Source organism: Danio rerio, chromosome 17 (assembly GCF_052040795.2).
Source record: "Danio rerio strain M-AB ecotype USA chromosome 17, GRCz13ab, whole genome shotgun sequence".
In the NCBI taxonomy this organism is placed as follows: Eukaryota; Metazoa; Chordata; class Actinopteri; order Cypriniformes; family Danionidae; genus Danio; species Danio rerio.
The window spans coordinates 24,062,065-24,079,444 of record NC_141037.1 but is presented as its reverse complement, the minus strand read 5'-3'; the positions used below and the strand labels follow the sequence as shown (position 1 = coordinate 24,079,444).

General features: G+C 36.2%; 1 protein-coding gene across 3 annotated transcripts in view; it reads right to left on the bottom strand.

Annotated features, from left to right (window-relative positions):
- ttc27 (tetratricopeptide repeat domain 27) overlaps positions 1 to 16,592 on the bottom strand; it is a 149,722-nt gene extending 133,130 nt beyond the window's left edge. Inside the window, exons 1-3 of one of the 3 annotated variants that reach the window (XR_015512452.1) lie at positions 16,333 to 16,572; positions 10,418 to 10,595; positions 2,964 to 3,093 (exon numbers count right to left, since the gene is read on the bottom strand). Coding sequence is in view for 1 of the 3 variants with exons in the window: in NM_173285.3 (NP_775392.3) it covers positions 2,964 to 3,093; positions 10,418 to 10,595; positions 16,333 to 16,405 (381 nt within the window). In the remaining 2 variants the exon portion in view is untranslated. Of the gene's footprint in view, positions 1 to 2,963; positions 3,094 to 10,417; positions 10,596 to 15,938 lie in introns of all 3 variants that reach the window. The other 2 variants (NM_173285.3, XM_087288598.1) reach the window with 2 other exon arrangements.
- Positions 16,593 to 17,380: the final 788 nt, after the last annotated feature.

The following is a 17,380-nucleotide window of genomic DNA, read 5'->3' as shown; positions in this document are numbered from 1 at the left end:
ACCTGCCGCAGTCGCCAGCATCTCCTTCCACTTCATCCAGCTCACACACATACAACCCACACACACATTAAATCACCTCAAGAGTGCATTTAGACGCATGTTCGCTCATTAAAAATGTGCTGATATTAACAAAAAAAAAGCATAATCTTTGATGGGTTAAGACAAAGAATGTACACTTACACCAAATGACCCCCTTAAAGCATTAAAACTACTAGAGTTCAAGTATATAACATTAATCAACATCACGTTCCATAAGAAACCTTACACTTAAGAGTGTGGAAAAGCTGTATATGCGATAAAATATCAATTTAACCTATGCTATTTAATTACTTAGACTAAATTATGTGTATTCCTCTAGAGAAGCTGACATATACTGATAAAGAAACATATTTATTCCTTTGGAGAAGCTGACATACGCTGTTAAAGGAAAATTGCAGGACTTTTATTAAATATGAACCTCCCTTCAACACTTTCTTAACCAGGTGGACCATGCAGAGCTTCAAACTCTCGTTGGTGTCTTATTATGTTGTCTTACATTTCAGCACCTATAAACAAATTCGTTTAACCAGCAAAAGACAAACTTTTCCACACTGAAAAGTTGTGAAATGCAATATCCAAAAAATATGTAATGAACATTGTTATTATTTATTCATTTTGTAATTACGTATTGTTATAATTTGAATTCATGTAATTTATTTATTTAATTATTTGTATTTATTTAATCATTTGTTGGATTCCTGATGTTTCAATATATCATAATAAGTTTCCATTTATACTTATTTTTATTTATTTATTCATTTATTGTTTTTTAATGTATTTTGGTCTATAGTTCAAACAAAACCCAATAAATATATTTTGCGGAAAAAAATTCATACTCTACAACACCTTATCCTGGGTTGGGGGACATATTTCATTTATATACATTCCATAAGGTACATATTAAAATTTAGACAAACTTAATCAAATATTTGATTATATAAACAAATACTTTCCAATTTGTCCCGATACCACTTTAGATCAAGTTGCCTAAATTACTATGTACAAAGTTATTCATTTTACTGTAAGTACAGGGTGGGCCATTATATGTGAGGGGGCAAACTTTTCAAGATGGGTGGTGACCATGGTGGCCATTTTGAAGTCAGCCATCTTGGATCCAACTTTTGTTTTTGTTTTTCCAATAGGAAGAGGGTCATGTGACTCAAACCTATTGGGAATTTCACAAGAAAAACAATGGTGTGCTTGGTTTTACCGTAACTTTATTCTTATACAAGTTATTTACAAGTTTCTGACCACTTATAAAATGTGTTTAATGCTGCCCATTGTGTTGGATTGTCAATGCAAGGCTTTTCCCCCACTCTTCACACACTGATAGCAACACCGCAGGAGAAATGCAGGAGTGCATGTGTCGACACACTAACCACTACACCACTGGTGTATTTACACTTTTGCAGCTGTGCAACATCATCCAAGCAACTGGATAACCCTCGTTCTATGTCTGACTCTGTCATTTTAATTGCCTCAAGATCTAAGCGAACAGCAGAAGCATTGCTTGCTATCTCACATTTAACTGCTTGTAATTCAGCTTTGACCTTGTCAAGTTCATTTGATAATACATTTTTCAGTTCTGTTTGAAAGAGGCTATTTCCGTTTTGATTAGCTCAGTCAGTGGGTTCAGCTGATTCGGACATTATGCGAGGTGCGTTAACAGCGGATTTCCTTGTGTATTTATACTTACGTAGTTTGCTCGCCATTTGGATTCATAAAGAAACCAGCCATTTTATGTAGAGTAATAAAGTCTTAGACAGGTGTGGCATCTCATATTTTCGATGAAAGCTCCTTAAATTTATGAATTATATAAAGTTCTTGCCAAGCTCTGCCAACTTGCACCTTATTCCATTGCCTGCTCAGGAGCGCCCCCATATTTACACTTTTGGCCCATCACTTACACCTTAACACACTTAAACCCATCAATGCCACCAAACCTTTCCTAACCTTATCCGTATACCACCTCAAGAGCACAATAAATTTAATTCAGATTGACCAAGTCATTTAATATAAAGTGGGACTCATATTTTAAAAGGGATAAACTTTTATGCTGTGAACAGTTGGTATAAAAGCATAAAACACTTTTCCTTTTTTAATATTTTAATTTTGTAAATGAGTTTCAGCAATTTTCTATATTGATTTTTTCTAGTTTTATTTTGTAATAATCAGTAGTAGTTTTATATTTAGTCTGTTTAGTTCTTGTTAATGATTGTTTTAATTTTACTTATTAAATGTAGTTTAACTCCAGATGAAAATAGGAAAGATTTCTTTAGCATTCTGTAATAAATGTTAATTAGGGGTGTAACGGATCACGGTTGATCTGTAATCCATACAGATCACATCCCACTGTCAATTGAGTATACAGACTCTGGTTTTTGCCCTTCACATGAACTTCTTCAAGAAACAAACTTTTTTTACTGCCTTAAATTTGTGAAAAGGGTAATGTTGAGACCAACTGATTGACCAACTGCATCCACAGACTGGTTGTTTAATACATGATAACTTGTTTCAAATGGTTTGAGGAAACCGATTGCGGCAAACCATTTGAGTTGACTAACTCTATTCATTTGAGAATTCAATTCAAACCATTTGCCGCAATCGCTTTCCTTAAACCGTTTTTCCTTAATACAGTTGTTAGGACTAGATTCATTTAAGTTTACTGAACTCATATAGATTTGATAACTGAACTTAAAATGTTTAAGTTACTAATAGTCTAAATGTTTGGTGATGTGAACTTAAATAGTATAAGCGTAAATGATTCAATATATATATAAGTTTACAGTACTCAAACCATTTGGCTTCAAAACTCAAACGGTTTGCCAAAATCCATTTCCTCAAAGGGTTTGTGTTAACTTAAATTATCGGGGTTTTACAGTGTACATCCATGAACAAATATAAAATAATATATAGTACTATACCTGAGAAAAGTTCTGGAGCAGGGCTTCAGGAAGAACATCAGAGACATGGAGCTCAACTGGTGGGCCGGTCCAGTTACTCTGGGCGAAAAGGTTCAGACACCCCACTGCCACCGCCAACAGAGCAACTTCCCTACAGTTCACAAAAGATCAGCTTCAGAAACACACGCAAGTTTAACAGCTAATCTCATTACAGCCACTGGATTTACTGCTGAAATACACATTCACCAGATAAATATAGTTTATTTTTGATGCAAATGCACAAACCTGAAGAAATAATTCAGGTGGCAGCAATGTGCCGCTCACTGGAATGAAAGAAAGACCTGAGATTGTAATTCTGCTCTATGGTAGATTTGCTCCCCAGATGCCATTGAGAAAGTACATATTTACATGCACCCGCATACAAACGTTCATGTTTCACTGCAATCTGATGAATTCTCACAGAAGAAAAAGAAAATGGTGGTCGAGTCATGAATCTCATTGCGTATTTTGGTCCCTTTAAGAAGCAGAAGATGAGGACTAAAAAGAAAAAAAAAACATGACATGTATTTCTGCATTCAGCAGCACGAGAACATCAATCTACCTGCATCTAATCTCCCAACAGAAAAACATCCCTCACTATTCAAGCCATTGCACTCATCTACAACCACTTTCTGCCTCTCCAACACAAGCCACAAGGAGAGAGGCTGTATAGAAAGAAAAATAAGGCGAGCGGGAGAGATAAGAAGAGCTGAGGAGGCGCAGCACAGCGCAACCTTCCTTTCCTCCACTCGCTCTTTCTCTGGAGAGAAAGGATGTTAAAGTGGGCTTATCGAAAATTAATAATTCATGGCTGAAAGGAGGGGGACAGAGTTTGAACCCTTCTGTATGGTTTTATTCATTCTCTACACAATAAAACGCTCCACTCAGCTGAAGCTACCATCAACCGGCAAAACTCCTTACGCGGCGGTACACAACACAACTACACTAACTGGAAGTGAAGTCAGCTGCCTTGATTATAATGGGAGCGTTGTGTAAATGTTTTGTGTTTCCTGAATGAATGGATCATTTTGGCGCCATTAGCAAAAATGTGTTACTTTCTTTTTTTACTGAGGATAACAAAAGACGCTTTGAAAAATACCATACAATGTGCATCTCTTGCTTGTATAATGAAAATCCACAAGTACAGCAAATGCACATAAAACATTCATTTTCTTTTCAGCTTAGTCCCTTTATTAATCAGGGCTCGCCACAGCGGAATAAACCGCCAACTTATCTAGCATATGTTTTACACAGCGGATGCCCTTCAAGCTGCATCCCATCACTAGGAAACATCCAAACGAACTCATTTACACACATACACTACGAACAATTTAGCTTCATCTATACCACGTCTTTAGGCTTGTGGGGGAAACCGGAACACCCAGAGGAAACCCACGCCAACACAAGGAGAACATGCAAATGCCACACAGAAATGTCAACTGAACCAGCGGGATCTCAGACCAGCGACCTACTTACTGTGAGGCAATTGTGCTACCCACTGTGTCACCATGCTGCCCCACATAAAACATACAATATGATTTTACTATCTCTTTATGTTTGGTAGTTTTGATTGTTTGTTGCCATATCAGCAACTCAAAGTTATTTCATGACAAGATCAATGGCAAGATCAATATAGATAAAAGACAGAATACATATAGACATAATAATATCAACAACTCCAGAAATCAGTAAGGCCCTAGATGAAAATACTTCAAAACATTCATTAAACACTAAAGGGTTGGTGCAGAGTGTTTAAGTATTGGTTGTGTTTTTTGGGGTGCAAAACAACATGTGCACGTGCTTCATTATTAAAAATATATATATATATCACGTTATTTTTTCACATATCTTACCCTAATTTTACTCTGCTACTCAGCCAACACTCAGCTTCCCCTGGAGGCCCACCCTCAACAAACTCTGATTGGTCAGCTAACCTAATGTGTTGTTATTCATGAATTGGCTCCACATCACCAGAAAACATAACACCTATTACTATTCGCTCTAGTCTTTGCTAAGCTAACTCTGTAAAAGCCAATAGGTGCGTCCCAAACATTGCATACTTATACACTATTCTACACCATTTTGTAGTATAAATAGTGCAAGTAGTGCAATTACACTGAAAACTGAAAATAAGTGCACTTTAAATATCCGGATGATGCACTTATTCAACCGGTACAATGAAGTGTGTTATGTTGGACACTTCATGCACTCAACAGCCACTGCTTTGCTCACATAGCGGAAGGGGTGGAGCTTTCGGGCACTCATGTTGGATTGATTTTGTAAGCGAAGTTCTCCTACAAGAATGATTATACTGCCTCCCAATGGTGAATGCGGTTATACTCAGGGCAGGTATTAATTGATACTTTTGTCATTTATTTCACTGATTTGGCAACCGACAAGTGTCATCAGGGAAACGGTTTGGATTTCCGCTTGGTAAAAAAAAACGTTAGTGTTCCATTCAGGACATCACTACATTTATATACTATGCTGCTGTGTGTAAGTGCCTAAATGCATAGTGTTTAGTGTAGTGTGCCATTTGGGACGCAGCTAAAGTCTCTCTTTGCACTGAAATTGATTGTCGTACATTCAAATATGTTGTTTATGCTCACACAGCTACATTATACAAAAACTAAAGTTTGAAATATGATATTGAAGTGGACCACCCCTTAAAAAAAAAAAAAACTAATTTTACTCTTGTAGAGTTATTTTTTAAACTTTCTATCTTTCTTACTTATCTTAAAATCTTACCATTTCTTACTTGCCACAAAAACAGATCAACAATTTTAATAAAGTCACTCTGCACTCAGGTTCTCATCGAAGTCTTTTGTACGATCAAATATCTCTACAATCTCAAGCAGCCCACTCTCAACACTATAAATAGAAGCTAAAGCTAAAGCTGAGATTTACTGTTTTCGATATGGTAAATGCCACAGTGTGCTATACAGCAAATAGATCCTTCAGACAGTAAACATGCTTTCCAAAGGGGAAATGAAATCTGGTTTTGTGTTGGTGTCCCAAGAACCACCATAGCATGCTTACAATCAGATCTTGTTCAGAGTCATATGGAGTAGATTAGAAGGAAAACAGGTTAGAGAGACTGAGCTACATTACTGTACCGTAGCTGTGATATAAAAAACTAAATGCTATTAGCTTTTTAAAAAATGAAAAGTATGCTGCCCTGTCTAATGTTTCAATAGAAATAATTATTAAATGTCTTTACATAACTGCAAATCACTTTAAGGGGACATATGGTTAAAGTTTTAAGACAAAATAAAGATGATTAAAGGACATAACCTTTATGTGCAATACGATACAAAACTGACTGAAAAGTTAGCAACAGAGATTAGCATCTTAAATGCTAATGTTTAAATGCTAACATGTTTTAAATGAACTACTAGAATGTTTTACCATGTTAAGAACATGACTCATACGATAGTCTGGAATACTCGATTCTGACTGCAGTCAAGTTTCATGGTATATTATTCTGAGATAACAACCACTCAATAAGACAGGCTCATCCAAATCAACCAGAGCATCAGCAAATCCATATATGCTTGTCTCCACTACTGTTTTAGGCACCATTTTGTGACTAAATAAAACATTGGTTAGGGTATGCTCAATCATCTCCATTCACCCGTTTCCAAAGCCTTTGATTAAAGAATTAATAAACTATTACAACTCAGAACAATGATATTTGTCTAATTTTATGTGTTGTGGCAAGCAGCTATGTAATTAGTAGGATCAAGTACATACAGGTGCTTGATTTCATAAAATAAAAACCCTTCAGTCTTGAACATCAGCCCTCTATCGCATTGGGCTGCCAATAAACCTGTCAGGCTTTATTCTGAGATAACAACCACCTGGATGTACTTTATCTCTAACGTAACATGCTGTTAGCATGCCCTAGGCTAGTTACTAGCCTTTGCTAGTGATCGATTGCAATAGGGATAGATAAAGGTCTAAGGGTGTTGAACTGTGTGGATATACTGTGAGTCAATACTTTGACACCAAAAAAACAGCCTACATGATTTTCCATATTTTCTTGATTTTTGTTTCATCTCGTCTCAAAGTCTGGGCTGAGATTGGTCATAGATGAAAAGTATTGAGTCTCAAAAAAAAGAGATCATTAAATAACAAGCCAATATCGTTTACTGTTCTATTTAACTTTAATTGTTAACTAATATTGTTAACTATTTTTCTGTCATGTAATTAGTTAAATAAAGACTGATTGCTTACAATAGTTAAAAGCCAGAGCAAGGCAATAATCTAAATTAAATTAAAATTAACAAAAGCCAAGATGGTCATGCACATCACGCACAATTTGAAGTAAAACATATCATATGCTTTCAGATGTAGCAGCAACACAGAACCATAGGTCATGGATAAGCTGAGCAAACAGCTGTCATTATCGCTCAGTGATCATTTTCAATTTCATTAACGAATGATTTAACCAATTGTGATAAATAATGCAGTATTGTCTAAGTTGTCAGCAAAATATGGATCTAAAAGCTGCTCCATCTCAAAAGCACGTGCTGGAAATTTACTTAACTGACAAAATGTGCATGAAAATCGCCTTTGATTAATCGACCAGTCTTACTTCAAGCTTTGACTGTATCATTACGCAACATCTGTTATTATCACATTTAACCTATTCAAACTGCCTTCAAATTGACATGTATTGGGGTATAAACAAAAAAGCAAAAGGGATTCATTACAAATTGCCCATCAATAAATCTTCCACAGAAACTCTGCATTAACAACACACAGTCCGTGGACTCCAAGCAGCACACAAGCTAAACTCCTGCTTAATAATTCATAGCCAATTACAGGAGACAGCTCAAATAAAACCATAAATCACAATAAATAAGACATTTCAATCCATAAAACAGAGCTCATTTAAATAACGCCATTTAACAGTAAATCTGGTGCAATGAATTTACTGTAATCTAACAGGCACAATGAGTGAATCTAATTGAGGACATCTTTAGGCAGTAGTGCTACTTAAATGAATAGCATTGCAGTTTCACTAATTAAATTTGTCCTCATTTGCATTTAGATTCTAATGAATTGAATTAACTCACTTAAAAATCACGTTTAAAGCAGAGAACATGCATCCAAATGTAGATGCAAATGAATATTTCTCATTATGTGAAGTACATAGAGTACAGAATGCCAGTTAGATGTTCTTCATACATGTTAAGGCTGCCAAATATATCATTTCAGCATCAACATCACAATGTGCACACCCAAAAAGTCATGAAAGTTATTAAATTTTACGAAGATTATCTTGATATCTTATCTTGACATCTTAACACATGTTAGTGCACTGATCTATGTTTGAATGAACCCTTATCACACGACTGTCATGACGCATTCAACTGTCATCATAATCTTAAATACTTGAATGTTTAATATTTAGATTTTTTTTAAAACCATATGAACATGTATATGCATTTATGAATGTATTATAACATCTTTGCGTCATATTACAAAAAACAAATTGCCGCTTATGCAAGGTATTTTTAATGCAACGTCTAGGGGGTTGAGAGTAAATTTGACGTTATTTTCACCTCTGGCTGCCGTCATCAGTCTCGCACTATTTTTTTTTCCTTTTTATGGAAGACTTGTTAGCACCATCGTGGAGTTTTTCTTTTATTATTTCAGCGAATAGGATAGTAAAAAACAAATTGTTTTACTCTCCAATGAAATGTACTCCAAGTTTACCCAACCATGACGTAATTGTAATGTTTGTAACATTAAGATTAGATTAACTTACATTTTTATTCAGTGAAAGCAAAATAGGTGTTATTTTACATTCAGAAAACCATAAAGGACCATTTAATTTTTATCTTAGCTGTGATCTATTTATCTAAGCTTGCAATACGTTTATCATATTCTATGCATTCCCTTACAAATTCAGACCAATCAATATAAAAATAATGAACTGTTTCCAGATCATATATTTTCATTTAATGCCATGTCAGCAACGAGAGCTATTTTCATGGCATAAACGTTTCGATAATAAATATACTATTAAAAACCACAAACAAATATGTTATAAAATGTATAAATTAGAGAGGATTTGTAACATTAAAACATGATTAATGAAAAAAAAAAATCCTGGTGACACTTTGCTGAATATCTCCCTGAGTGAGTTCATGTCGGGGGTGACACAGTGGCTCAGTGGTTAGCACTGTCGCCTCACAGCAAGAAGGTCACTGGTTCGACTTCCAGCTGGGTCAGTTGGTATTTCTGTGTGGAGTTTGCATGTTCTCCCTGTGTTAGCATGAGTTTCCTCCAGGTGCTCCAGTTTCCCCGGCAGTCCAAAGACATGTGCTATAGGTGAATTGAATAAACTACATTGTCCGTAGTGTATGTGTGTGAATGACTGTGTATGGATGCCTCCCAGTGTTAGGTTGCATCTGGAAGGGCATCCGCTGTATAAAAGATACGCTGGATAAGTTAGCGGTTTATTTCGCTGTGGCAACCCCTGATGAATAAACGGACTAAGGGTGCTCTTACACCTAGAATTTTGTTTTAAAACCTGACGAGTTTCCCCTGTTAGCGTGGTTTGTTTAGTATTTGTGAAACCAGCAATCACGCTCGGATCCGGGGCAAAACAATTGGTCCAAGATCGCCTGAATGAGGGTGTCTCACTTCCAAACTTTGGAGCAGATTGATTGTAGTGAGAAAGCAATATGATCCGAACCAGGCTATATCACAGAGTATAATGCATATGTATTGGGCATATATACGGCTATATGAAGAGAGGATGATGAGTAGGGCCTATAACGTAAAGCCTATAATCCATAGTTCTAGCCAATGGCACTGTATGAGAAAGTCTTACCACTTATATTTGGTGACAATGTCTGTGGGTGTCACCATTTCAAATGAAAGCACAGCTTTTCTTGCTCATCGTCATAAATTAAAATAAGCTAAAATGACAGCTGAGCGGAACTGAAAAATAAACCGTAGAACTGACCAATGTGAGGAGAGTTTACTCGCACGTGACTTGTTTTAGCCATTTTGGTCTGTTTAGAAACTTTGCTATGTGAAAGCGAACCACACCAAGAACAAAGTGCAACATTGGAACAATTTTAATCCCTGTTTCGGAACAAAACTATCTGTCTACAGGTGTGAAAGCACCCTAAGCCGAAGGAAAATGAATGAATGAATGAATGAATGAATGAATGAATGAATGAATGAATGAATGGAGTTAATGTCATAAAGAATCCTTCTGCAGTCATTAAAATCAGGACAGTCCAATATAATGTGCTTTACAGTTGAATTGTTTCCATACAGAGCTATAACAAAGTAATCTACTGAAAATATAAAAATGTTAAATAATAACTAAATAAATTGCATTCATATATTGTGCAGCCCTAATAAAGGTATGGTTAAAAACACAGAGAGAACCCTATGTTGGGAATCCTGACCTGTGGCTCCTCTGCTCTTCGGTGGCATCACTCAGGTAAGACAGCACCTGTCTCTCCAGATAGGCCTCAATGCTGTCACCCTCTTCAGGACAAACTCCCAGAAGCCCCTGCACCGCAGAGCTGAAGAGGACGGCCTCAAAATCTCCCTCATATACCAACTGCAGCAATGAACCTGCATCTGAACACACACACACACACACATATATAAGGAGAGAGTAGATATCAGTTCAGACACACCAATGCGCTTACAGTTTATTCCCAAAAGCCACTTTTAGCAGAAATTTCTCAAGTGTCAGCTCCTGAAAAAAAGAGAAACACTATTACCACTTCATCGTCATATTATAAAACTGAAACAAGAGCAGAACGCTCTGTTCTCAAGCTCTTTATTAAAGATTTCAACAATAAGGGTTACTGTAGGTGTATGTGCGAGGAGAAGTTGAAAATCTTTGATACCGACTTCTTGACAGCAAGGAAAAAAGCCTCTGATGAAATTACAAGAATGATCGATGTTGAGATGAGAATTGACTTTTTTAATAGCTAAACTCAATAACTTTACAAAAATGTAACCTTAATGTAAATTTGTACTTTTGTTTTTCATAAATTAAATAATATTTTAAGAATAAAATAATTTGCAATATTTATATTTAAAAAAAACAAGAGGTAACCACTATAAAACTCAAAACTGAAGACTTAACCCCAGTTTACAATATGATTGCTTTGTTTAAACCATCTAAAACACCCACAGGTATGACATTAGAAGATTCATGCAATTTGTCAACATGACATCTTTTAAAACGCATAGCATGATGTAAAATGGGTGTAACGACGGGTGTTAGATCATCATAGCAATGGGTGTTTGTTTAATTTCTCTGAGATGTAAAGACCCCTCAAATTAAATGTTCAATTAGAAAAAAGCTATAATAAAAACGAAGATGAAATTATTATTTTTATACATTATTTACAAATAACTTCTTTCTTTTAATGTCATGCTATCCTCTATAGCAGAGATGCCAAAACTAGGGCCTGGGGGCCAATGTTGGCCTACTCTAACCCTGGATTTTGCTGTGCATATACAGTCAATAACAAAAAATATTACTTAGATATTGTCTTATTTCTGGTCCAAATATCTACATTTCAAAGCAAAAAAAAGATTTTACTTTACTGGCAGGCAGAACGTTTTACTAGTCTTAATAAAAAACTCCCTAATTTTTTTACATTTTGACTTATTTCTTCTCAAATTGAAAACAAAACAATACATGTACCTGACATAAGAATTTTTTTTAAATATTTGGACTAGAAACAAGACAAAGGAAAGTTGATTCAATTTACGTACCTGAACACTGTAAGACTACATAGAAAACAATCAAATAGTGCTGTTCAAACTATGTTGTAAAATTATATTCAGATTGCAATATTTAAATCGAAGAAAAACAAAATATCGCAATATCAGATTTTGCAATATCGTGCTGCCCTAGTGTCTTGTATAATAAAAGGCAGAATTTGTGATATTTTCTAAATTACCAGTAAAATATACAGGTATCAATGCCAACTACGGCTGTGCGATTAATTAAATTCGAATTGCAATCGCGATTTGAAATGTTGCAGTTAGCTAAATCACAAGAGGTTGTGATATGAAATATATATGTAGTATATAATTTCCCCCACAAATGTGTGACTGCTATCTGTGTGACAGTATTACTAGTTAATGGAGTGAGCACATTTTCGTTCTGCCGAAAATCAAAATTGCACAACTTAACCATGCGAAAAGCCCACAATAAAACAAACAAACAGGAAAGCGCAAACAACTGGGATGATGGCGTCTGCCGCTACAGAAAAATTAATAGATTTATTTATATCAGCATGTCAATGATATGGGAATATTTCTGTTTCAAAGTCACAGACACCGAACAAAAACAGGTCATTTGTAAAAGCTGTCGCAGAATTGTTACCAGAGCATGAGGAAATACAACAACCAGCACCTTAAAAAGCACCATGGGCGGCTATATGACGAGTGTTATGCTATAAAGTCAACCGAAAGTATTGAGAGTATTGTCACTTCTCAGTGACACTGAATCTAGTAGCTAGCAACAGCTAAGTACAAAGTTGTTTGCGGCTGTTAAACCTTATAATTGCACCAGGAGATAACTAACGCCATATCTCACTACTGTTAGCCCTAGAGAAAAATTTGTGCTTCATTTCTGAATATTTATAAACAAATTTAAATAAGAGTTGGAGTAAGATCCTTTTTTTAACTAACACTCACTGCATCTTAGCAGTAAGAAGCTACATACAATATCTTGAGCTCAAGCTTGACTACAAAATTAAAATCGCAAATCAAATAAAAAAAAAAATCACAATATTTGTTTAAAAAAAAAACTGAATGAAAAAAATGCAATTAGATATTTAACCAAAATCCCACAGCTCTAATGTCATCCCACGAAACATTGTTAATAAATTTCAGTCAAACCTAAAGTTGTTGCCAAAGGTTTTACCATGAATTTACTTGTACATTTACCTGCACATACAACAACTTCCCACAACCCTTCAGCACAAACACAACAAAAATTCCCCTCCAGCTGTCATCTACTCAGAATCAAACTCAAATTCACTTTTAGCTATGAGGGAGCAACTCGCATACTATAGAGGAAAAAAGGAAACTCATAAACAAGAGGAGAGGAGCAGCAGTACGTCGGCATGAAATGTGTGAACCGTGAAATTAAATTGTTGTACAAAAAGAACTGGCCTGAAAAAGCAGAACAAAATGACTCCCTCAGAAAAAAAAAAACTGTTTATTCACACCAAACTTGCAATTACTTTGTGAAACATATGCAGCAGGAAAAACCCCTGAGCTACACAGAGCCAAAATATTAAATACTATCTACTATAATGAACCATGCAATGAATTAAAGGGAATTATGTGTGGATATCGAATTCGGTTTTAGTCCTGGATTAGGCTTTGCAGATAGAAAATGGTGCCGCCTCTGATCGGAGCTCTAGAAGAACACTTTGCGTGCAGCACAGCCGCTTTGCTCAGTCGTTGATCTATTCTGAAGAGAAACCGGCATGAATAAAAGTGACTGAATGAGGACGTACTGAAATAGCTTGAGATCGACACATCTCAGACAGTGTCCTGTAAATTACACATTAATCACTCCTGAGAATGATGTTCGTGAGATAAAGAGACATGAGAGGAAGTAGGGTGTATACAAGTGAACAGTTACACTACATAAAACATCTGTTGTTTGTCACGCCACTTACGGCACATTAAACTGAGGGAGAGGAGATGGATAATGCATGAAATTAGAAGCAAGGTAACAACATCCTTCAATAATGACTAATAGGGCAATTCACACTAAGATGCATTCTGGCGTTTCATTTTAACTGCATGTTGGCCAATATGTCACATCTCAAACTATCAGTGTCATGGATTGTAGACTACACATGTAATCAAAAGTAGTAGCCTAATCTAAATACATTTTATGAGCCAACAACCTCAGACCATCAATGATATGGTTGCTGACCTTGGATAATTCAAGTCAAGCTTTAACAATGATGATCATTTCAGTAAGCAAGTCAAATAAAGTAAACATCCCGAATGATTATTAACTGGTTAATAGTGTTGCAGTTTCAACCAAATCATACAGTGCGTTCAGGAATCAGACTGTCATGCTCAATGTTTGGGCTCAACATAAATTAACAGATTCAAAAGAGTCCATTAAAGAGTTCAGATGCAAAAACCTTTAAGCACCGTCTGAAATTTTAATCAAAAATGAACATTTTTCTCAGCTTTCTTTGTTTATGTTAAGATATTTCATTTTAAAAATCAGGAAAATTACATATTCTTTGCCATAAAAGTGGTATTACTAAACATACACACAAGAGCCTAATAAAAATGCTCATTGGGTTTTTGCATCTAAATGCTTCATTTGTTAAGGAACTGCACTGTAAAATGATCTCTTAATACTCTTGAAATGTTCAGTACAAAAACTACATTGCCTGCCTGAATTTGATCAATTCAGAGTCAAGCTTTAACAATGATGAACATTTCAGTAAGTGAGTCAAATAAAGTAACGGTAGGTTTTGTGCATCAACCATATTTGTAGTTTTATTTACACTTTTGAACCACGTTTGTAGTTTTAATCCAATTCCTATCTAACATGCAATGTATTGTGGGCAATATTAGCAATTAAGAGTATGGACTCTTCTACACTTAAAATTGTAACCGAAAATAGTAAACTATCTGGGAAACTTTGGCATACTCTTTTCAACCTACTATGGTTTGAGACATACTAATTCTATTTTCAAATACTACTCAGGATAGATAGTATGCGCATTGAATCACTAGAAGGATCAGCTATTAATTAGGAAAGAACAATACATTAAATTGAAATCGCAACTGTAATTGAGCAAAATATTAAGATTAAGCTGAAATAACTTGTTCGGAAACTGTAATAGGCCCATTGAAAATTTGCATAAGTCAATTTAAAAAAATTATCTTTTAATACTATTGAAATATTCAGTAATAAAACTATTACCTGCCTGAATTTTATTCCATTAAAAAAAAATCCACTCAGAAGAGTCATTTATTAAGGTACCAGACTACTTCAATAAAAGAATCCACTCCAAATCATTTATGAATTTCCATAATAAATCTGAACTCAAACGTCAAAATTACACTTAACCTCCAAATTTACTAAAAGAATCACTTTTTAATACAGAATTGTTGTACTAAATATATTCGACTTCGCTACATTTAGATTCGCTTAAAAAATGACTAAAACGGTTAATTGAATAGAAATCCAAAAAAACTATTTAATTGATTTGCTTCACAAAAAAAGATCCCTTTGTTCATAAAGCACACTACCTTAGTGAATCAGAAAACATTATAAACATTTTATTTCCATGTGTTATAATGAACCAAATAAAAGATTCATTTGCCCTGAACGGATCAAGTGCTTGCTTGATTTACAAAAAAGAATCGACTCTTAAGACTCTTCTGTTCAGGAATCGAACTAGGAATGTCAAATTGAATTGTATGTTTCCGAGGATTTTAGTAATTTAAAATTAACTCGTTATGCTTTCGGAATCGAGCTACACGAGCGATCGGTTCTGATTTTATAAACAGACTGGACTGACATTACAGTCCAGTGCTCCAGACTTGAACTTGATTTTGCTGAATGTTTCGCGCTGTGGAATCTGTAGCTGTAAGAGAAGAGCAAGAACCGCTGTCCGACTATTTAATACGGTTTTCCGTCCCATATCCGCATTAGGCTTTAGCAACCGGTAAATGACTATTTTAATTTTGTAAATCATGACACTATTTATGTTCGGTATAAATTAATAATGATAACAATAAATAATAATAGTAATAAATAACAATCATCTCACGGTGTGTTGCGCTCCTTCACCGTTGTCATAAACGCATCCTGAGTGAACGCCCACTAGAAATAACACAGTCGGGTGTTTACATGCAGGTGCAGCCCAGCTTTGTTCTAAAACAGTAGACTAAATTTTCTCTCACCTCAACATGAACAGAATAGATAAACACGCGTCTGTCTGTCTGTCCTCATGATGTCCGATGCCCACACTGACCCTCCATACGGTCAGTTATCAAACACAGAAGTTCTGCTGTCAAATCGCGCCCGGTTAGTTCACGGTCAGCGGAAACTCACATCTGTCTGTCTTTCGGTCTGTCTGGACACAGTCCCGATTTCAACACACATGCGGCACATCTACACCACGTGAGAGACAGACTGCACGCGCAACACTCATCATCCACAACAAGAACCGAGCAGATTCAAGCCCTGAAATCCTCCACAGCTGCACGACAGCATCAACATCTGTCATAACCGCCGCGTTCAACTGAAAGTCGGCCGATTTCCCAAACTCAGGGCTCTCATGCCGTTGTCTCTCACCTGCGGTGCTGAAGCTGCTCTGTTTCCAGTCCAGACTCAATCCGCCCAGAACCGCCGCCTCGAGCTGCAGCATCGCGCTCCTTGTGTGCCCGGTTCCGCGGAGAATGAAACAGCGTCGCGTCGCTCAGGACCTGCTCTCTGTGTGAGTGTGAGACTCGTGTTGAGGTTCGTGTGTTCACTGTAATGTGTTAGATTTCTGCCCATGTGCCGCAAGTGTCATCAGTGAGCAGCCATGACAGCGACGAGGTGCATTATGGGATACTTAATAAGCCAGCGCTAAGGGAGCGTCGAGATTTGACCAGACGCGCAAATGAGCGCAACGTAAATTCACTGTTGATAAACAGCTTATTGTAAAAGCAGATTATCTATCTTCAGTTTTATCGTCTTTTCTTTTTTCTTACTTCTATTAGGTTAATGAATGTGATAACAATAAAGCGTTGTTCTTGAACAAGTCACCGACGTGTCGGCCACATCAAACAATATGCTAATGTCAAATAAAAAATAAATAATAAATAATATATTCATTCATTCATTTTCTTCTCGTCTTAGTTCCTTATTAATCTGGGGTCGCCACAGCGGAATGAACCGCCACATGTTTTACACAGCAGATGCCCTTCCAGCCGCAACCCAACACTGGGAAACACCCACACACTCTTGCACACACTCACATACACTATGGCCAATTTAGCTTAGCCAATTCAGCTATATGTCTTTGGACTGCGGGGGAAACTGAAGCACCCGGTGGAAATCCATGCCAACACAGAAGAACATGCCAACTCCACACAGAAACGCCAACTGACCCAGCCGGGGCTCAAATCAGCGACCTTCTTGCTGTGAGACGATTGTGTTACCCATTGCGACACCGTGTTGCCCTACAATAATATAATATAGTCTAAATTATGGAACTAATTACAAACATAATAGGAAACATAAAAGTATATGACAGTGTGTAAAATAATTTGTAGTTGAATTTGAATATTAATTAGCACAGCTACATCTCTTACTCACCTTCAGGTTAGTCCCTGATTTATCAGGGGTTGCCATAGTG